Below are 21,855 nucleotides of genomic sequence, written 5' to 3' on the forward strand. Positions count from 1 at the left end.
CCAGAACTGAGGGTCAGTGGGTTAGCGACACTTACTTGAGGAGTAGCTATTGCCTTTCTTGGACAGGCCTGCCCTTGCCTAGGAGCACAATGGGTGCAGACAGACTCCACAGGCTCCCCTTGTGCAAGTCTGGAAGCTGGGGTTCCTTTACAGAGTACAGCGGCTAGCATTTTTAGAGGGTTGAGCTGTTGGCCTTCCTGCAGGCTGCCCATCTGGAGGGCGGATCAGCCTGGGCTGAGCATCAGTCTAAGAACTCTGCCACCCTGCCTGTGGTTCCCTTCCAGCCAGCCTGTCTTCCTCCCCTGAGGCGGGTCAGTTGGCAGCAGGATGTCCAGCTTGAAGTCTGTGGATCCATTCAGGCAGCCTAGGCCCACACTGGCCAGCGTGCTCTGGTTTTCTATCGCTGTCTGTGAGAAAAATCGGAAGCCTCTCCAGGAGTCACTGGGCAACCGCAGATCCTCAGTAGGTCTGTCCTGTGCCGTGAACTCAGAGCTGATGAGGTTCATATCTGACCCCCGGAGGGGAAGAAGCAGCTAGCCCCCAGTATTTCCAACCAGATCCTGGAGATGTCAGGCTGCCTGTTCGACACATGGCCAGTGTTTTGCTTTGTAATTAGTAACATAATCCTTTTTCATTAAAACAAATAAAAAACTTTGACCTAATTTTATTGATTATAAGGGACAAGGACATATTTGGGGTGCATGAGACTCTAGATCTAATCTCCAGCACTATTTTTTTTTTCAGTAGAAATTATCAAAGAGCATAAAGATGGTCATTTTGTCCTTTAAGTTTGATTTTGGTCTATGTCTCCATTTTCCCCAAGCCTTGGAGCTTTCTGAGGTTTGGCAGTATTTTTAATCTTGATCCTCCCCCCAACATAATGGGCCTGCTATATTCTCAGTTTTCCTCATCTCTAAGGCAGAGAATGTCTTACTCCATACTTCTGAAGTTGCTCTTGTAAGCTTGTGGCATTTGATGCACATGGCACATTGAACGTGGTGCTGTGGTCTGTGTGCCCTCAATGGGTTTCACCACCGACTCTGCAGGGCCTCCTATTTATTAGTAGATAGGCTTTCTGTTGAAGACGAGTGAATTTCACTTTTCTCTTCCTTTCTTCCCCAGGAAGATGTCATCAACACTCAGTGTGGCTATGATGCCAGGCAAAAACCAGTAAGTGGAACCTGCCCTTGTGTCCTAGCGCACAGCGTGTCTGGAGGAGCGTTTGCGCATGCGCAAGACTGTATCCGTGACACTCTGCTCTCTTCCCTTGTAAAGGAAGTTGACCAACAGATTGTAATCTACACGAAAGGCTGCGTGCCGCAGTTTGAGAAGTGGCTACAGGACAATTTAACCATCGTGGCTGGTATTTTCATAGGCATCGCATTGCTGCAGGTAAGACGTGGGTCCTTGGTAGTAGAACTCAGACAGTGGTACCCAGAGACACCTCATCAGGACAGGATGCTTGCTCAAGCTCCTCAGTGCCATAGCTTCCGTGACATGCAGGCGGTCCTGGGAACAGACCAGAACTATCAGGTTTGTGTTTGTTGAAGGTCTGGTTCTAGATCCGGAAACATGTCAAGAAACCCTGCCTCCTTCTCCGCAGGAAGAGGTTGATGAGGTTACCCACTGGCATCCCATCGGTTTTGAGGGCTGCCTCGTGACAGCTGGGGTAGACATGGCTGCTCAGAGTGGATCTCAGCAGTAAGGCTAAGGCTCTGTGGAGTTTCAGAGGATGTGTTGTGTCTCTTGTCTCTCTGGGCCAGCTTTCCAGAGGGCTGTCTCAGGAGCTTCCTGTTGATGCGATAGTTTCTGCAGAGGGTCACAAATGGGCACACACTGGAAGGGAATGAAAGAAGTCTGGAGTGAATAGAAAGGCGTCCTGTGTTCACGGAGTATAAGACTGAGTATCACTCCAATGGTGTCACTACTCGACGGCCTAGAGGTTCTGTGCAGTCCCCACCTCAGGTCCCACCTCCTCGTTCACAGTCATGGCCAAGCTGGACCTGAAATGACATGGGAAAATAAGAACCAGAACAGCTAAATAAAACTGGAAAAGATCAGAAGATGAAGAATCCATTTTTCCTAATTAAAACTCACTACAAAGTAGCAGGGTTCCAGACAGAACTTCTGTGAGCTTTGCTTTGATAAGGGACTCAAAACTATTCAGTGGGCTACAGAAAAAGGGTTTCCAGGGATAGAAAAATGGCTCAGTGGTTTAGAGCACTGGCAGCTCTTCCAGATTCAATTCCCAGCCCCCACATGATAACTAACAATTGTCTTTCAGTACAGGTCTATGGGATCTGATGGCCTTTTCTGGCCTCCATACACATGGTGAGAATGTGGTGTGAAGGCATTCATGGAAGCAAAACACTTATACACATTTTAAAAAAAACTTTAAAAAAATCTTTTTCAAAAATGGTGCAGAAATACTGATTTTTCTCTCTGGAAAAGACTGACTGTTAGATGCCTGTCTCATATCATATTTAAACATTAACTTAAAATAGATCAAAGACTCAAATGTAAGTGTAATATACTATATGTTCGTAATGCAAGCTATTAAAAAAGATTAAAGCAGGACGGTCACTTCAGAGTGCACAGCCAGTGCAGCCTTCATAGACCTTGGTGTAAAAAGCAAATGAACAAAACTCTCGATATAAAAGCCAAAGTGATGAGACTCTAGAAGAAAATATGGTATAAGTTGGTGATTTTTATCTTGGACAGTTTCCTTAAAAGGGCATGATGGCAAAAATATAACCACCAAGTAAAGTAGATAACGGGACTTCACCAAAATATGAAAGTTGTACACGGAAAATGATGTCATTTAAGATTACTCATGTAATAGCAGAAAATATTTGCGAGTGGTTACCTGAAAGGGATCTCAGTGCCTAGAATATATAAAAGGGGCTTATGCCAAACATTAGGAAGAAAGGCCAGCCTGAGCTACCTTGCAAGACCTGGTTTAAAAGCGAACGGAGTATTTAAGTAGACATTTCTCCTGCAGAGATAGAATTGGCCTATTACATGAGAAAAGATGCCAACAGCATTTGTCATGAGAGAACTGCAAATCAAAACTATAGTGAGAAAACCATTGTACACCCACCGGGTGGCCGTAATAAGAGAGATAATGGGTGTTCATGAGGATGGAAGATGGAGCGTTCACACACTTCTGGAGGGAGGAAACTAATGGCTCACCTCTCCAGAAAATAAATACAGAGTTACTATGTGACCCCACAATATTCCATGAATGCCAGCCAAAAGGATGAAAATTTACATTTGCCAAAACATTTGCACGCACATATTCATAGCATCAAGTACTGGAGACAATGTAGAATCCATCAATTTTCAAGATTCTGGTATATACTTACAATGGGGTTAGTACCCAGCCATCAAAAAGGAAGGAATTGGCTAGGTGTAGTGATGCGTGCCTGTTGCCTCAGCCCCAGAGAAGCAGACAGATGACAACTACACTGTACAGGAAGACCCTCTCTCAAGAGCAAAGCAACACAAATAGAACAACTGGCTGGACATGTCTTTGCAAGAGTCACCAGTGTCCTTCAGCTGCTTTTGGTCCCCCTCCCCACACCTCCCCACACTCCCCATCTGAGCTACCCACCCACCCCATCTTCACAGTGCCCTGGGAGCATCTCAGGATCTCACCATCCCCACCTGTGCCCCTATATCAGAACGATCACCCACCCAGTCAGCCTGGAGCTCTGCCTCCTGTGTTTCCTGTCTCCGCCTGTGGCCTTGTTGATGGGGTTTGACGCTCTCAGGAGAGGGAGGATGAAACTGAGGAACTTACCACATCTCAGACACAGTGAAGTGGTGGGGCCTTCCTTCAGAAGGTCACACACCTGACCTCAGCAGGGAGAGATGGGCAGGTGCAGCGGCCGGTGCATGGATCAGACAGGCTGCTCACCAACAAAACTGTTCCCTTCCTGTGTGGTTTCGTTGAGGTTCATTACCCGAAAGGCAGGTGAAATCCATAGAAGGATTGGAAGGCCTCGTGACCTTCAATCTTCTGACTTTCCCATGTACACGTGGGATTTCTCTGGTCACAAAGGCAGGGCGTACATGTTGAGGCCACCTCAACTTTCCGTACGTTGTATTGAGACGTTCACGTAAGTTCTTTAACTTGTGTCTTATAAAGAAAATTGGTAGTTGGGTCATGCGGTTTTACAGCACTGTAATCAATACCTTGTAGAGGAAAGAAAGAGAGGTTTGTTTGGTCTCAGGGTTGAGAGGCTAGTGCCCAGCATGGTGAGGAAGGCATAGAGGCCAAGAAGCTCAGAGACAGAGAACACCTTTGCCACTGTCCTTAGCAACCCACTTCTGGTTGCTAAGCTACAGTCTCAGTGTCCTAGAACTCCCAAAACAGTGCCACTAGCTGGGGACCCATGAGATTGTGTGGACTTCACATTCGGACAGTACCAGTGGATGAACGTGGAGAGCATTTAGTTCCATGAAAAAGGTCACAGGTACCACGTCCTTACTATCTGACACCATTTTCATGAGAAGTACAGAAACGGGAAACGCCATAGAGAAAGTAGATGAGCGCTGTCTATGCCCCGGGGGGCGGGGGGGGGGTGTAGAAATGGCTTCTCTCTGTACAGGGTCAGCTCTAGGGCAATGAACATCTTTTGCATTTAGTATTGAAGAGCTAAAGTCTTGATAAAATTATGGGTTTTATAGAACATTAATTGCATCTCAGTTTTTCTTGTCTCTCTCTCCACCCTCTTTTTCAGCCGATGGTTCTGAGACAGGTCTCATGCATCCCAGGCTGGCCTCAAACTTGCTATGTAGCTGAGGATGACTTCCGGTGTGTCTGCCTCTGCCTTCTCAAGAGCCAGGATTATAGATACCTACAACCGTGCCTGTTTTTCTGTGGTGCTGGAGATAGAGTCCAGGTTTTATGTATGCTAGGCAAGCTCTCTATAGACTGATTGAGCTACATCTCCATCCCCTGTATATCACTTTAAGAATCAGATTATCAAACGAGACGGGGGGCGGGGCAGACTCAGTGGCCAAGGAAAAGCCAAAAGTGAATTCTACCGTCTAACTTGGTTTTCTTCCCTCTTTTAGATTTTTGGGATATGCCTGGCACAGAATTTAGTGAGTGACATTGAAGCTGTCAGGGCTAGCTGGTAAAAAACCCTGTGACCACTGCTGCAAGACACTGGACTGACCCCCTCGCTGACCCTCCTGTGCTGACCGATGGCGGGCTGCAGGGACCTGGTCCCGGGTCCACAGTCCCACCTCATGGAGCTGCCAAGAACTTAATTCCTGTCGGGGGTAAAACTGGGGAATGCCGTTCAAAGACGGGCCTTTTCAAAAGAAAACCAGAACAGCAGGAAAGCCGCTTGAAGGGCTGTGCCATGAACCTCTTCTGTAGCCGTGAACTGATGGACGGATGGATGCTACCAGGAAGGGAAAGGGGGGAGGTCGGGCACTGCATGTACTTGAATTTGTGGAGAATACAGTGCTGTCCACATCCTGGCTAAAACTTAAGCCCTTACCCTCCAGGGCTAAGTGTTTTGAAATCTCTCCATTCACACGTTCTCAGAACCTGTTGCGACTGTCCTCTGTGATGGGATTTTGAGATGGGCGGAACGGGTCCCGTCCAGGGTGCACACCCTGGAGAGCCCCTTAAGAAAGCCGGGTGTTTGGAGCAGCCAGTTAGGGTAGCAGAGATTGTGGTTCACGTTTCCGCAGGACTGATCTTTCCTCTGAGCGGCCAGTCTGAGCTTTATCCGTGACCTCCAAGGAGAAAACGAGGCTACTGAGAGGCAGTAACTAAGCGCTCCTATCCCCCACCTTAACCAACTAGTGTTCGGGTTCTTCGGATACTCCGGAATACTCTGGGCTCGTTTTTGTGTTTTGTTTCTTTTTTCTTTCTTTTCTTTTCTTTTTTTTAATCGGTTATTATTTTGGTTCTTTCTGTCTCCCAAGGCAAAGGCTATGATACAGTCCTGTGTAATGTTTTCCTATTCAGCTTCAAGAGTAAGTTTTTGTACAATCCTCACCCGCATGTGCTGTGACCCTGAACCCACCATGTCCTTTTCCAAGAGACACCTGAGAGCACTCGTCAGCGTTTATGTCAGAGGTCCCCAGCCTTGGGTGGTCGTGGCATGTTGTCCAAGCCATGCGTTCATATGCCCCATGGGCTCCCGGTCTCTCCCAGCTTCCAGCTCAACTTTTGTACACTCCCCGTCTTCCTCACTAAAGCTCCGTTCCAAAGCAGGGCTGACACAGTCGAAACACATCTGACGAGGGTCTTCTTGCAATTTTAGTTTTGCCATATATTTAAGAAAACAGAAACAAAATCAAACCTAGTCTAGTGCATGGCCAAGAGCTCTGTCCCCATGAGGTGACCTCAGGGTAGGAACAAAGCACAAATACTTGAGGGGCCGCACTGAGGCCCAGCCAGGGTTCTGTGACGCTGGGCAGAAAACCACCTTCAAGTCCTGCTTCTGCCTCGTGCCTGCTGGGAGGGTGGATTTGGGCCCCAGATTTTCACCCAGCTTGTGGTATTCCCTGGGTGTTGCTGTCGTGGGGAGCAGGTTTGAGATGATGGGTTGCCGGGAAGGCTACAGCCTGTGAGAGCAGCTCCACTTTTGCCAGCCACCTTTCCGAGTTAGCAGGTTAGCACGGTTTTCCACTCCCATGACACTGCATCACCGTGGCTGACAGACAGTCTGCTCCGCGGGAGGACGGGCACCCCTTTCCAGTCCCATCTCCTCAGTTTGGGTGTGTGTGGCCCTGCATGTGTGTATCTGTGTCCGTTGTAGGTAGAGATAGTCATTCCATACGTGGACGTGAGGTTACATGACTCCGTACATGTCCATGCTGTCATTTGTGATGTCCTCCTCAGATCGGCACTTCTGTCTCCTTTATTACCTCATTCTCCAGTGAACTGCATCTGGCCAGTTGATTCCGAATCAGGCAAGATTTCCCCCACCCTGTGGCAAACCCAGTGAAAGCCAAGCCACAAACCCAAGTGAGTTTTAAATTTTAATCGCCTTTATTTTTTACACTCGAGAGTGACTGTAATAAAAGCTGTCATTAATAAACTTGGTTCTACCTGACATGGGATTATGTTGTTTCTTTCTGAATACTTCCCAGATGCTACCGTGAAGCATTCTGGAATGACTGGTTAAAACACAAAAGGCTTGCGCCAGGGGTGTAGCTCATTCCTCGTGTGCCTGAAACTTTGGGTTCAAGTCCATGTCCCAACAGCTGCCACCACCCCCAGAGTCCCTCAGAAGGTAGGTTGGAACAGGGATCGAGGACTCCCACTGCTGAGTTCCTGTGATGCCGATGAAATCAAAGGTTGATTTTGAGAAACACCCATCAGTCCTGAGTGGGAAGGGAAAGTTGTGGTTGTGGGGGCTGAGTCTGTCTGAGTTGCTAAACGTAGACAGACAGAGCAAGCGCCCTGTAAGTAGGTGTTCTCTGTCCCGGAGTTGTCTTTTACTTGTTAGAGACGCCTTGGGGACCTTGTAAAACGCAGATCTCAGACCTTGACCCTGTCATTCTGGGCTGTGTATTTAATACACCGTGGGCCTAGGTAAAAGTTACAATTTTTATAAGAAAGAACTTGCTAGTAGTCCCTTGAAACTATCATCTTACCCTGTTGGAAAACACCACCTTGCGTGTGTTTCGATTGTGAATTATTACTGGAAAATAGTCTTGTGAACGGATGGAAACAAAACCTTCCATTTCACGTACTGCTCTAAGACCGGACAGAACGGTGTGTCCCCAGATGTGAGAAACACAGTGTCTTGCCTCCCTGGATATAGGAAACAAAAACATTTTGATTTTGAAGAGATCTGTTTGTGACTGAGGATGGACAGCTCTGTTGATGTTCCTTACTAGCTGATGTTATGGGGCCTGGTCATCCCCTCCATGCTTTGGCAGCAGAGAAAAGAGAGTGACGAGGGTGCCTCGTTTACAAGGCTTGAAACTAGCAGAAGTGTCTTCCTCGTTCTAAGTAGACACTAGACTTTAGGAGACTATTACCGCTTCTTTTACTTCTATTGTTTACTGGGTCTCATAAAGATCACCTCTGTAATGTAAAAAATGTACAATTCATGAAAAGAACAGTAAAAAGCAGAATGCATCAGCGAGTTCTCCAACTCCCGTTTCTTTCGCCAGGGTCTAGCCCCTTGGCATGTCTTTGGGTTCCCTTGCTGCCCCAGGTCACAGGCTTCTCCCCTCCAGGAGACTCTTAGAAGGGACTCCGTCCAAGCCTTTGCTTTTTTGGAACAGCATTTGATCATTAGGGGCTGGTGTTTGTGTGGGCAGGAATGGAATCGTTTTGCAGTGTGTGGCTCTCCCAGCGTCTGTTTCCGGCTCTCTTGGAGAAGAGCCCTGGGAAGTGGGTGGGATGAACAGTGAGGGTCAGAGCCCAGTGACCTGGCAGGCCTGCGCCAGAAAGCCTTGCCATTTACACATTGGTGCTTGCTCCTTCCCTTGGGAAATCTGTGCAGACCTCCAAGGAAGGACTGGGCACCTGTCCATAAACGCTGGCCGCTGTGGCCAATGCCACAGGGCTGGGGACAATGACAGTGACGTACTGCCCACACTCAACAAGTGGAAACCAAATGTACAGCAAGAACAAGCAGGGTTGAGTTATAACTTTTGGTGGAATCATTTGACTAGGGGCACAGGAAGTGGGGAAGAAACTAAACTCTGAAGCTACCAAAGCCACCTTGCCGTTTATTTGTTTGAGAAACTTGCTATAAAGGTAGAGTCTATCGTACTGTGGCTTTTAGGACATTCTTGGTTTGAGGAATTAATTATGGCTTCCCTCTGGAGGCTCACTGCTCCCTTGTAAACTTGCCAGAAAGTTGTCCAGTCCCCTCCCGGTTAGCCTGAGCTAACCGGAACGAGAGATAAAGCCATTGTCCAGAAGAGCAGGCAAAAGCCTGGTTTTACACGGTGGGTACGGATTCCAGAAAGAACCAGTACCCAGCAAGACAAGCTGCCCACGTGGTTGTCACCTCCCTGAACCCGCACACTGATTAGAACAGAAAAGTTTTAGTGGCCTGCCCTCTAGTGTCAGCCATGGAGAACTGCAGCCGCCTGGAGTTGGCGAGGGAGGCTCCTATGCAAGCTCATTCCAGGATTGGGAAAACGGTAGTACGGAGGGGGGGAGGGGGGTGATGGCAGGTGCCTAGGTGCTTAGGGAAGATAGGGCCGTTCCTTCATGCTCCTGAAACCTGGGGCTCATTCTGGGAGCCTAGGGAAGGGAGTGTTTTTGTTCCCATCAGTACTTATGCACTGATCTTGCCACCTTGCTGCAGCAGGCTTGTGCAAGCCTGGTGGAAACTGGCTGTGCCTCCTGTGGTGCAGGCTGATGCTGATTCTAGAAGCCAATTCTCGCTGTCACCAGGCATTTACCTCCACTCTGGAGGTGCTATGTCTTCCAGGCATGTGCCATCCTGGTGGAAGGTGGCACAGGCTGCACCCTCTTTCCCAGGGCACAAACCTCCACTTAAGGGTTTTGTGGGGGCTGAGATCCCAGGTCCTAAACTGCACTTCAGTTCTTCAACATAAACTATCCAGAACAAAGAAGCAGACTTTGCTGAACTTTCCTCTAAAATCATCACTTGAGGGCCTGGTGGAGTTTGGCTTTGATTTGAGGATTTCTAACTTTTTGTTGTTTTGGTTTTTGATTCTTATTTTAACCAGATCTTGTTAAGTAGCCCCAGTCAGCCTGGTGCTTCCTGTTCTGTATCTCCCTTCAAACTTGCAGCAATCCCCCTGCATCAATCTTCCAAGAGGTGTGATGACAAATTTTGTACCACCTGGCTACAATCTTGATTTGAGAGAATGTGGAGACCATGCTCACGTGCTAGGAGTTGGTCGCAAGCGAAATGGTGTTTTCCAGTATTTTATACCCTGATAGTCTAACAAAACCTCAGACACTGGCCTGCAGAGTGTAGCGAACGCAAGGAAGGCAGATTCAGGTAGTATGTCCATAATTCGAGGAACACCAAGCTTGACAGCAGCTACCAGAAACTGAGAAGCACAGGGAACATACAGTTCTAGCCTCTCGAACTCTGAGGGAACACATGGCCCGTTGAAGCTGTTCTGTTGGTGTATTTTTTCCGATGGGGTCGGACAGAGCTCGGTGCCTGTTGGTTTTTGCCTTGAAGGGGCCTGCTGCGAGCTAAGTGTTTTCCCTGGCAGGCCCGCGTCCCCACAAGGTTCTCATCTGTTGATTGGAGGCAGCTGAACCCTTTGTGCACATGATCTCTGGCCTATGCTCTTGTAAAATCTTGCTGCTTTCCGGTTTTGTTAAGATAGAGCCTCAGTATATACATGGGGCTAGCTTTAGACTTGTGTTAATTTAGGCTGTTATAAACTCATTCTTCCTGCTTCAGCCTCCCAAGCACTGTAATTCCCAGCATGCACCACTATGCTGGGCTAATCTTGCCACCTTTCGTGTACTTTAAATAAAGAATATCTTATTATATTTAAGATTATGGTGGTGCATTCTGTATTTATTTGAAGCAAATTCTCGTAAATACCACCTGCTACAATGTTTGAAATCACATAAATAAAATAGAAGTAAAATGGTCTGTGCCTTTTGTAGTCCCTCATGTTGTTACTAAAACACCACAGAGATTCACTAATTGTCAGTTGCAAGCAGCTGCGGGTCTGAGTGGCTCTTCTGCCCCTTGAACCAACAGCGCACAGTCGGGAAAGTACACTCTGTTCAGGGCACCGCCACAAACTCTCAGGTAAGTGTCTGAGGTGTAAACCACAGTGGAATCCCCACAGACTTGTTCAGAGCTAAACTGCCATCTTCCCAGGGAAGACTGGAGTCCAAGGATTCACTATGCGGCTATAGTTTGCAGATGCCAGGCGGTAAGGCCAGGTGTGGCGCATGGAGGGGTCGTGGGCACTCAGCAAAGGAAGGGAAACCTGTAGAGCCAATGGGCTGGTGACAGCGTTTCATTTGCAGTAAAGATAGCTTGAGAAGTCGAGCTTCCCGTCCAACGTGGCAGCGAGGGAACCAACTACGGGAATGTTTTAAAAACAATTTGGAAAACTTGCTAGGATTGCCTATCACAGCGTGTGGTTAAAGGCAAAAATAGTATCAGACTCAATCCCCATTCCACTCAGGTTGTCACCAGGCTTACTTAACATAGCTGCTAGTCAAGTGGGCTCCTGGCTCTGCAGCATCGGGGCAAGTTCTCTCTAGTCTTGGAGGACATGAGGGAAGCCAGCTGCTGCGGCTCGGATGACTATATCCTTGATATTTTCCTGGATTGGATAAAGGTGATTCCAGGTTTGAGCGATGGCTCAGTGGTGAAGAGCGCTTGCTGCTCGGGCGGAGGACAGGAGTTCGATTCTAAGCACGGCGGGTGGGGCACAGCCATCCGTAACTCTAACTCCAGTTCCTGGGAATCTGACCCGTTCTGACCTCTGCAGACATCAGACATGTACCCAAGACACATAGATGCACGATGCACAGGCAGGTAGAAGGCTCATAAAACAATGTAAAGAAGAAAGGCGTCTCTAGAGAAACGATAGAGGGGAGGGGCTTCGGGTGATTGGTGCACGAGGACTCAATGATCTTGAGGGGGCTGAGCCTGGAGGTATTTGTTGGTCCTCCCTTCCGGCAAGTGCAGAGGACCAGGATATGCTGTGAGAACTGAGTCTTCACCAGACACGGGAACTCCAAAACTTCACTTGCACCCTGACCGTCGCTTCTGCTGCCTCCAGCTGCCTCCAGAACGGTAAATAATACTCTTTTGTTGTTACTATGTGGTTGCTGGGAATAGAACTCGGGACCTTTGGAAGAGCAGGCAATGCTCTTAACCGCTGAGCCATCTCTCCAGCACCCACTCTTTTGTTGTCTATAAAATACCTGGCCTACAGTACTTATTTTAGTACTACAGTGGACTGAGCCACGGCTCTCCCCTACTTTCTCTGTCCCGCTAAAATTCCTGGGGCCCAGAAACTGGCAGGGAAGTTACCAAGTTGTGGGTGCTGGGGACGGCTGGGGAACACAAGCTTCAAAGTAGTGATTGGAGGCTTCAATTTTATTTTTTTCAAGGTTGTAACCAAGATCTTAAAGCGCCATTTTCTGGGTGCATGGTAGAGCCAGCTGGGAACACTAAAGTCCCGGCCGCCCTCCCAGGCATCTTTCTGAGCTCCCAGGTGGAGGCAATGCACCGCCAGGACTTTCCCACCTGCTCTGCGGAGAGATCTGCAGGTTCTGAGCACACGTTCTGACTCAGCAGTTCTTTTTTATTAGTGATTTTTATTGAGCTCTACGTTTTTCTCTGCTCCCCTCCCTGTTTCTCCCCTTCCCTTCAACCCTCTCCCAAGGTCCCAATGCTCCCAATTTATTCCGGAGATCTTGTCTTTTTCTACTTCCCATGTAGATTAGATCCATGTATGTCTCTCTTAGGGTCCTCATTGTTGTCTAGGTTCTCTGGGGTTGTGATTTGTAGGCTGGTTTTCTTTCCTTGATGTTAAAAACCCCTTATGAGTGTGTACCATACAATAATTGTCTTTCTGGGTCTGGGTTACCTTGCTCAAAATGATGTTTTCTAGCTCCATCCATTTGCCTGCAAAATTCAAGATGTCGTTATTTTTTTTCTACTATGTAGTACTCCACTGTGTAAATGTACCAAATTTCCTTATCCATTCTTCAGTCGAAGTGCATTTGGGTTGTTTCCAGGTTCTGGTTATGACAATGCTGTTGTGAACACGATTGAGCATCCTTGGATATATACCCATAAGTGGTATTACTGGGTCTTAAGGAAGGTTGTTTCCTAATTTTCTGAGAAATGGCCACACTGACATCCAAAGGGGCTGTATTCTTGAATGGGACTGGAGAGTCACGGTTCTAGCAAGCTCCAAGCTTGCTGGTGCTGTGGGATATAGACAACCCACTGGCTTGTTCTTACTTGGGAGCTGGGATGACTGGCAGGACCCTGGCATTGAGGGAGTAGTTGAGTGGTAGAATATGTCCCTCACATGCACAGGGCCTGGCTCAATCTACAGCATCCAACAAAGATGAGAGCACCTTATTGTTGGTCATTTCTGCCCATGTCTTCTAATTACTATGCTGAAACTGGATTGCAAAAGTAAAACAATCCCGATGCAGAAAACCAAAATAGTGTTTAGTATCTAGAGCTAAATGTTATTAACACTATATGTTTGTAATAAGAATTCTGTTTTAAATGGTACAGTAAGAGGCAGTACACAGTGTGGCTGTGCCGGCCTGTAATTTCAGCACTTCAAAAGCAGGATCAATGCAAGCTCAAGGTTACCTGTGAGGCTCTGTGTCACAAAACGAGAGGAGGTGCAAACACATCTTTAAATGTGTTTATCATGAAATCGGGATTTCACTCTTCATTGTCAATGAGTAGTTTAAATAGTTATAGTATTTTGGGCTGCATGGTGTTCAAATAGATTGTGTTCTCAAAATTCGGTCCATGAGTGGACTTTTTGCAATTCTTAATGTGCAAGAGTCCCTGGGTTTGAATCTGTCTTCTAATCCGAAACTGTTATGTCCCCTCTTTGCTGTTACTCGTTCTGTGAACATGGTGGCCTTTATGGAGGGTGTAAGGCTGTCACGTCTAGTCTCGGGGTGACGGGAGGGGTGCGCTTGCATTTTCACTGTTCTCCCTTTAGATTTCTAACACGATATTTACTGGGACTGCACACAAACAAGGCTTTTCAGGGCGCTCAGCCTTCTTTAAAGGAGTTAGATGAGCCGAGTCGGAGACGTTTGAGAGGCAATGCGGATTAGCTATCACTTAGCAGACCCCTGTCCACCAGCTGTTACAGATATGGGCTCTGCACAGCACAATGCAGCCGCTGGAACCTTTGTTCCATTTCCTACACTTAACACGTGGCTCTAGATAGATTCTGACACTGGAATAATTGAATCAAATTATTAAAAGTAGATACCTATCAGATATCAGATACCTACTGATTTATGATGAAATAATTTATGATTTAGGGTAAGTATACTTTTATATATACCCACTAATTTATTGTGATAATCTATCATAAACTAATTTTCTGATACCTACTGATACAAAACAGAACAACACAATATGCAAAGTTTTAAAGTAAAAAGTAATTTAAACTTTTTACCTTTTGTTTGCGTGTGTGATGGCGTACCTGTGGAGGTCAGGAAACAACCTTTGGGAATTGGTTCTTTCTTTTACCAAGTGGGTTCTAGGGATCAAACTTTGTCAGGCTGGGTGGCAAATGTCTTTACCCACTGAATCATCTTGATATCTCCAAAATTAAATTTTTAAGTGTGTGTGTGTGAGTATGAGAGAGAGAGAGAGAGAGAGAGAGAGAGAGAGAGAGAGAGAGAGAGAGAGAGAGAATGCAGTGTCTGTGGAGGCCAGCAGCAGAGGCTGGTGGATCTTCTGGAGCTGTAGTTAGAGGTTGCTGTGAGAACCGAACTAAGGTCCTTTGGAAGAGCAATACATGTTCTTAACCACTGAACAATTCCTGTCCTTTCCCCCTGTAATTTTTAAGGCTTTGTACTTAAAAGGGGACAGCTATAAATGTCACTCAGTGGTTGGGTGTGCATGTAGAATGTACAAGGCTCTGGACATCAATTTGAAACATTGTGGAAAGAATTTAAGGGAAAACCATTTTAATGTATTTACCACACACAATATTAGCATTGCTTTCATCCTGATGGAGCATTAGGATGTTCATTTCAACAGAAGCCAAATCTGCTGTGTGAGAGGCACAGTGGTCCCTGAGGATCTCTGAGGGACTCGCGCTTGCCCCTCAACTCGTACCAGAATCTATTGATGTTCAAGTTTTTAACAAAGCGGTATAATGTCAGTATTTAACCTAGACACACCTTTTCATAAGTAATCTCTCAATTACTTGTCACCCACAACAAAGTGTAAATATTATGCACATGGTTAGATTGTATTCTTTGGGGAATAATGAAAGAAAGGGTTTACTTGTTCACTGCGGATGTAATTTTGTGTATAAACTTCCAGTGCTTGCTTGGTTGACTCAGCAGAGATGGAGCCCTGCCCCCCAACACACATCCATTTTCTCTCTCGCCCTCTCCCTGTCAGTTTTGTACACAGACATGCGTGTGCGCGCACACACACACACACACACCCATCTCATTGCTCTCCCCAATGACTTGGTTAGGATGTGAGGAAATAAGAAAATAACAAGAACGTTGGCACACACCAGTAATCCCAACCCTGGGAGGTGGAGCTGGGAAGTTCAGGAGTTCAAGGTCATCTTTGGCAGTAGAGCAACTTCAAGGCCAGAGTGCGACTCTCACTCCCTCATACAAGAAATTGACTCTTAAGAGTATATTATGTCTTTTCAGAAAAGAATAACTGGGGCTCTGATTTCAAGTTCCAATTACGTTTCTGCTGTTTTCTTGAGTAACTGCTAATGCCAACTCTCAACGTACATCTTTTGAACCTCATGTACGACAAAAATCCTACTAATTTCTAGGATATGAGAAGGAGGTCAGGAAAAGCACTTGAGTGGGTTGAACAGGGCTTCCTCCTGCTCTGTGCTGCAGAGGGAGCCTTCAGCGTGTTCATTTCACTATTGCCTGTCACAGCCAGACCACTTTCTGTCTGCTCTTCTCAGGGCCTGCCCTCACTGCCACACTGCCCAGGTTGCTTAGATTGTGTCTGTGTTAACAAATCAGACTTGGGTTACTCTAGGGACAACTGACAGTTATTGGGATTGTATTAGCATTCTAAAAACCCATTTAGAGGCAAGTGGGGACAGTTCCCTGCTTCAGAATAAAAGCCCATGTTTTAGAAGAACACAGGCTTGCTACACAAAACAAAATTACCCTCAAGCTGTCTTGCTATTCAGTCAACTCAGCTGCTCTCACAGAGTGTCAGACCCAGTGACCTGATCACCACACAGATTTCTCATGGCTTTGGAAGGGTGCCAGCAAGGGTGGATTCTTTTTGAGGCCTCTGTTCCTAGACGGACTCTGGTTTTTATAAGAACACTCAGATCATTGTGGGGGTCAACACTCATGGACCCAGACCTAATTACCCATCAATGATCATCAAAATGCTACCACCATAGAGATTACTACTTCCACGCATGAATTGGGGGGAGTAGATAGGGGAGTGGCTTTCCGTCTACAGCACTAGAACGTGTGTGAACTGAGTCAGTGAGAAGACACCCAAGAGCTTGGTGTGTTTACAGAGCTTGCCTATCCAAGGGTGAAACAAGACCCTGCCCCCTGGATTACACCACTACAGATTCTCTGCCCTGCTCCGGGCTGCCTACGACAGTCAGCGATGGTCATGTCTTTCATCCCAAGTTCTCTCAGGATTGTCTTTACCATCTTCTTCCCCGGCGTTCCACACCAGTCTTCTCTTCATTGTGCCCCTGTCTGTGTTAAGCACTGAGGATTGAGAAGCAGCTGGGATCCTACCCTGCTGCTAGCCTGCAAGTCAGAAGTCAGCAGACCTCACTCTCAGATGGTGAGAGAAGGCACGTGATTCCTAGGCTAGAATGCCCTGGCTCCACGGGAGATGTGCTTGGTGTTTTTTATCATCCTTTCCCCCGAGGCCCACTGGGAACAGTGGGCCAGGTGGGTGTTACAGATACACAGCTGAGCACCATGAGCCTAGGAAGCCCAGTACTATGAAAGAGTCTACAAACAATCAGGCCCAGTTTTGCCCAGGGGGGACTATGTTATTTACCTCTACATTAAAAAACAAAAACCAAAAAAAAAAAAAAAAAAAAACCCCAACAACAACAAAAAGAACCGCTCTTGGTCCCAGGGAGAGGCTGGATCTCTTATACAAGGCTGCTTGCTGTCTAATTGGCCTTGAAAAGAACTTCAAACAAAAGCATTTCTGTCTTTTCACAGAAATCCAGAAACACAAGACAGTCAAGAAGAATTGTCTCCCGGGATGAGACACATCCCTCCCTCCTGCCTCCCCATTAGTAATAATTCTGGTTCTGGAACAAACCACAAAAGAAACAAAGCAATCTTTTATACAAAACCCTTGGCTTTGCCCCTCCCTCTATACAACAAAGCATTAAGACATCTAAGGTCCCATTTATGTTTTCCAAGTCCAGCCTTTTGTTTCCATTTCCTCCTCCCGTGTGGATGCTAAGAGTCCAGGGTAATCTTCAGTCATAACATGCTACTGTCTCTGCCTCTACCAACAGTCAGACTTAAAGGTTCCCATCTTCTCCTCCTGCAGTAAACACCCCGTGACTCTCCAATGTCAGGTCAGAAAGGTGGGCTTGTGGTTTTCTGCCCCTGGGAGTGGAATCTGGGAGTTCTTGGTTCTATGGCTGATCAAGATGACCTAAAGTGATCTTGATGCGCTAATGACCAGGCTTGCAGCATCCTCCTCCGAGGGCAGGGTCCTATCAGGTTCACGAATGCTTCTAACATCTGGGTTCTTCCTTTCCCTGGTTCTTATTTTTCACCCCTTCACCTTCATGGTACTTAATCTGGCAAGAAGGAAGGGTTAGTGTACTTGTGGGGCTCAGGTCACCACCCTTAAAAATGATGAGAAAGGAAAGGTGAGGCCAAAAGGGGCTGTCTCTAGCAGGAGTTTGCCTTTTCTGTTTCCCTTTCTGAGAGCTATAGCATGGATTGGCAAACTGGGAAGATAGGAGTTTCCCAAGCTTGTTATATTGTCTCCTGAACACAGCTGGGATTCTGCAGACAAGGAGGACAGAGCTGGATGCTGAGTAAATACTTGCACTATCACTACTGAGCCCAGGATAGGAGCAACTGGAGAACCACCGCAAACAGGCTGCCCATGTGTACTTAAGCATTGCCAGGGCATAGATGGTGATGATGGTAATGATCACTACCAAAGCACTTTCAGGCCACTCACTGATGCCAAGTGTCTTCTCAAATACAGCAGTGGGATGAGAAGTGTGGGCACTTTTCCTGACCTGGGTTGGTCAAGCCCAGAGGAAACCAACCACCTTTGACAACTGCCTATGGGATTTACACCTTCCAGCGTGCAGCCTGTGCGCCCTTTGGTAGCATGAGACTTGGAACGTGAGGTCATTTTCGGAGCCTGTTAGGCCTTTCCTTCCTCAGGTGCACATCCTCCTATGTGCCTGATGCCACCAGACAGTTCATGAGCAGGGTGGGGCCTTGGCTGGACAAAACTTCTAGTTGGTTAGCCGTTTAACACAAGTAGGCTTATTTTTATGGGCTGTCTATACAGCGGAATTGTAGGTGCTTGGGCCACATCCTGGTGTTTTGGCTGTGGGATGAAGTCTCCCAAGGGAAGCCTCAAGAAGTGGGGAGCAGTGAGCTTGGCTTTGCGGGATCCTGCCTCCATCAGGACCTCTCAGTCACGGTATTTGGCAGAGGTAAGGGTTGTGAGTCAGTCAGTTTTTCTGAACTCGACACAAACTAAAACCACTTGAGAAAATAGAAATTTAATGGAGGAATTTAGTCTGTCAGGCCTGTAGGCATGTCTATGGGGTATCTTCTTGATTAATGATTGATGTGGGAGGGTCCAGCTCGCTGTGGTCCCTGATTGGGTAAGAAAGCAGGCTGAAGAAGCATGAGGAGCAAGCCAGGAGGCAATATTCCTCTGTGTCTGCGCTTCAGTTTCTGCCTCCAGATTCTTGATTGGGTTCTTGCCTTGTTTTGCCCCAGTGACAGACTGTGACATGCACATGTAAGATGAAATGAGCCCTTTCTCTGCCATGTGTTTAGAGTCCTGATGCCTGTCACGGCACAGAGAAATCAGGCGAGAACAGGCTGCATTCCTAACCTCATCAGAAGGGACATTGTAAATCCCTGCAGTCACTATGGGATGCTGCCAGTGTTCTGTGGGGACCCTGGTGCCAGCATCAGCTCCCTCCTGTCAGTGAGGTGGGTGGGGCCCAAGCTTGAGACGGTCCTGTCATTTCTCATTCAGTCTGACCTTCAGACTATTTGAAGGAGGGAAAGCAGTGAAACTCTGTACAGCCATAGAAATGTCCTTGAGTCAGTTGCTCCAACTTCCTGTGCTTGTGACACGTCCCATAGAACTGCTCTTTTGTCCCTAAAACCCACTTCCCTCCTTCCTTCTGGAAATGGCATACATGTGAGATCTCCACAGGTCACCTTCACTTGAGCCTTCAGGGTTAAGGTGATGTGAGCTGAGCAAGGACTCTCATGGGTGGGACAGGCACGCCCGGCCCCCAGTAGTCCCAGAGCATCACGTTGCCCCTGAAATGCAGGCTCCTGGTTACCAGAGCTCCCCTCATGTCCCCCTGGGTTTGGGGATTGAACCAGGAGCCGTACAGGTACCGAATGTATGTTTTACCACTGAAGTGCATGCTCAGCCTCCAGTTCTCCCTCGTTTGTGTATGTGACATACATGTGTGTGTTCGTATGTATGTGTGTGCACGTGGAGGTCACATGCTAACACGAGTTGTCTCTCTCAGTTACTGTCCACTTTAGTTTTGAAACTGAATCCCTCAGAGAACCCAGAGTTCATCAGTTCTGCTAGGCTGGATGGCTGATGAGCATTGGGGAGCCTGTCTGTCTGTCTGACCAGTGCTGGGACCATAGACGTGTGCCATAAAGCTTGTCTTTATGTGGGTGCTAGGGATCTGAACTCAGACCCACGTGTAAGCGTGTTACCAACTGAGCAATCCCCCACCCCTTAGATTTATTTTTAAAGAAGTCAGAGAACTAGATCTCTGTTACGTCATTCAAAATTTCAATGGCTATATCCATTTGTTTTCCTCTTAAAAAAATTCTATGTGGACCAAACAAGCAAGCCTGAAGGCCTCCATGCTATCTCTGGCTTGGGGAAGGGGAAGGGATGTCTTGGTCAGATCATGGAAGGTAGGGTACTAACTGATGATTCTCGTAAAGGAAGGGGCTTGCCATCTCTGTCCCTTTTCCATGTGAGCTGTGCCTGCAGAGTGCTGATTGGGTGAAGATCAGAATAGTGGTTCAGAGGCACGGGAAGAGGGTGACAGCACCGCCATGAGAGTCGATGACAGCGCTAAGAGGGAGTTTGTGCCAGTGAGCTGAGCACCAGCCCCACGCGTGGTGACAGCCGTACTCTGCTCCTGTGGCCCTCACACTGATATGCAGGATGGTGATAAATGGGGAGGGAGGAGGTGAGAGCCAGATACCTAGAGGAGGCGCTGATGTGGGGCTCCTGGAGGTCTGGGTTTATAGAGAGAATGTGGGACTTGTTGAGTCTAGGAGGGTTCAGAACAATGGGGCTGTTAAGATTAGTGGCTAAAAGTAGAGGACCTTAACAGGTCAGATTTATTTATTTATTTATTTGGTTTTTCGAGACAGGGTTTCTCTGTAGCGTTGGTGCCTGTCCCAGAACTCGCTCTTGTAGACCAGGCTGGCCTCAAACTCACAGAGATCTGCCTGCCTCTGCCTCCCGAGTGCTGGGATTAAAGGCGTGCGCCACCACCACCCGGCTTATTTATTTATTTTTTTTAAATTTTCATCTATCTATCTATCATCTATCTATCTATCTATCTATCTATCTATCTATCTATCTATCTATCTATCTATCTGTTTATTTTGAGGCAGGATCTCACCATGTAGCTCTGGCTATCTTCGAATTTACTATGTAGACCAGGCTGGCCTCAAACTCACAGAGCTCTGTGTGCCTCTGCCTCCCAAGTGGTGGGATTAAAGGTGTGTGCCACCATACCTTAGTCAGGCCAGGTGGTTTTTAAATGAGAAACCAGTAATATCTAAAAATAAAACCTAACATTTGGGGGTTGGTTTTTAAAACTCAATATAACTTAAACATCCAAATGTAAGGAAAAGGTTAGGTAACTCTGGTACATCCAAGTACTTGAAGAGTACGCGGCTATATGTCACATAAATTGAAATTACAGGCAATGTTCCTGGTAGAGAGAGAATAAGGGCCTTTTGTTTACCCGCTAAGAATGTCTAGCAGTGCAGTGTGTACGTAGCTGAGTCATGAGTGGAGGACTAAACAAGGAAGCAGGGGGCATGGACGAATGAGCGAATGCCAATCTTTCTATGGTTCCTTCTGCTTTATACTCTCAGAATGCATTTCTCCTAAATTGATTCTCAAATTTTCACTTCGATGTGAGCTTCATGCGCAGCTCTTTGGGTTCAGAAGACAGACACGGTGTGAGGACAGCCAGCATGCCTTGTTGGCTTGTGCTGGTTTTAGTGACTGTGTATGTATTGATAAAACAACAACCAGAACCACCTGAGCAGAGCCGCCATTGCCAGAGGGCTAATATGGCATGTAGGTGAAACCCAGTGTTTAAATTTTTCCCCCAGATTAAGAGCATGTAAAAAACGGACACTAATTACGGCAAAAGATCCTTGGAAATTCTGGAGTATTCTCAAGGATCGTATCCTTAGATTTTTGTGATTTTCCGCCAACAGGGAAGCGGAGGGATGGTGTTGGATTAATCATGACCGCTGATGCTGTATGAGCTGTTGGCTGTGTCTGCAGGTCTGGGAGGCTGAGGTCTGCATCATTAAGGGAGAGTAGTAAGCAGGGAGCTAGGAGAAGAGTTTGGCATGAGGGGAGCCCCTTTGTATAGATTGAGTGGCTTCACATGAAGGAGTGATGCACAAAAATGTGTGGCTAAGGTTTCCTGGCAAAACAACGGGGTGAGTTTTCATTGGATGCCTCTCTTCAGGCAGTGCGTTATCTTGCTCTCTTGGGGCTCAGGGGAAGCCCCTGCATTTCTGTGATCTGATGGGGGCCGGGAGAGAACGCAAGGGGTGAGAAGGCAAGCAGAGGAGGTAATAGTTACTGGAGACGGCCATTCTGTTGTCACTTCCCCTCATTTATGGTGGACATTAGGACATGACACAGCAGGCGTGAGAAGAGTATGTTCTATATGGTGTGT

General features: G+C 47.1%; 1 protein-coding gene and 1 non-coding gene across 3 annotated transcripts in view; both read left to right on the plus strand.

Annotated features, from left to right (window-relative positions):
* The window catches only part of Tspan5 (tetraspanin 5), a 167,678-nt gene extending 160,593 nt beyond the window's left edge, over nt 1-7,085 (plus strand). For both annotated transcript variants that reach the window (XM_057793216.1, XM_057793217.1), the window contains exons 6-8: nt 1,123-1,170; nt 1,276-1,392; nt 5,083-7,085. In XM_057793216.1, coding sequence (XP_057649199.1) covers nt 1,123-1,170; nt 1,276-1,392; nt 5,083-5,148 — 231 coding nt within the window. In that variant the 3' untranslated portion in view covers nt 5,149-7,085. The remainder of the gene's footprint in view (nt 1-1,122; nt 1,171-1,275; nt 1,393-5,082) is intronic.
* Nucleotides 7,086-21,401: 14,316 nt separating this feature from the next.
* On the plus strand, nt 21,402-21,473 carry LOC130890317 (small nucleolar RNA SNORD113/SNORD114 family). The gene has a single exon (XR_009058747.1). It is a non-coding gene; the product is annotated as a small nucleolar RNA SNORD113/SNORD114 family (small nucleolar RNA).
* Nucleotides 21,474-21,855: the final 382 nt, after the last annotated feature.

Source organism: Chionomys nivalis, chromosome 18 (genome assembly GCF_950005125.1).
Source record: "Chionomys nivalis chromosome 18, mChiNiv1.1, whole genome shotgun sequence".
Taxonomy (NCBI): domain Eukaryota; kingdom Metazoa; phylum Chordata; class Mammalia; order Rodentia; family Cricetidae; genus Chionomys; species Chionomys nivalis.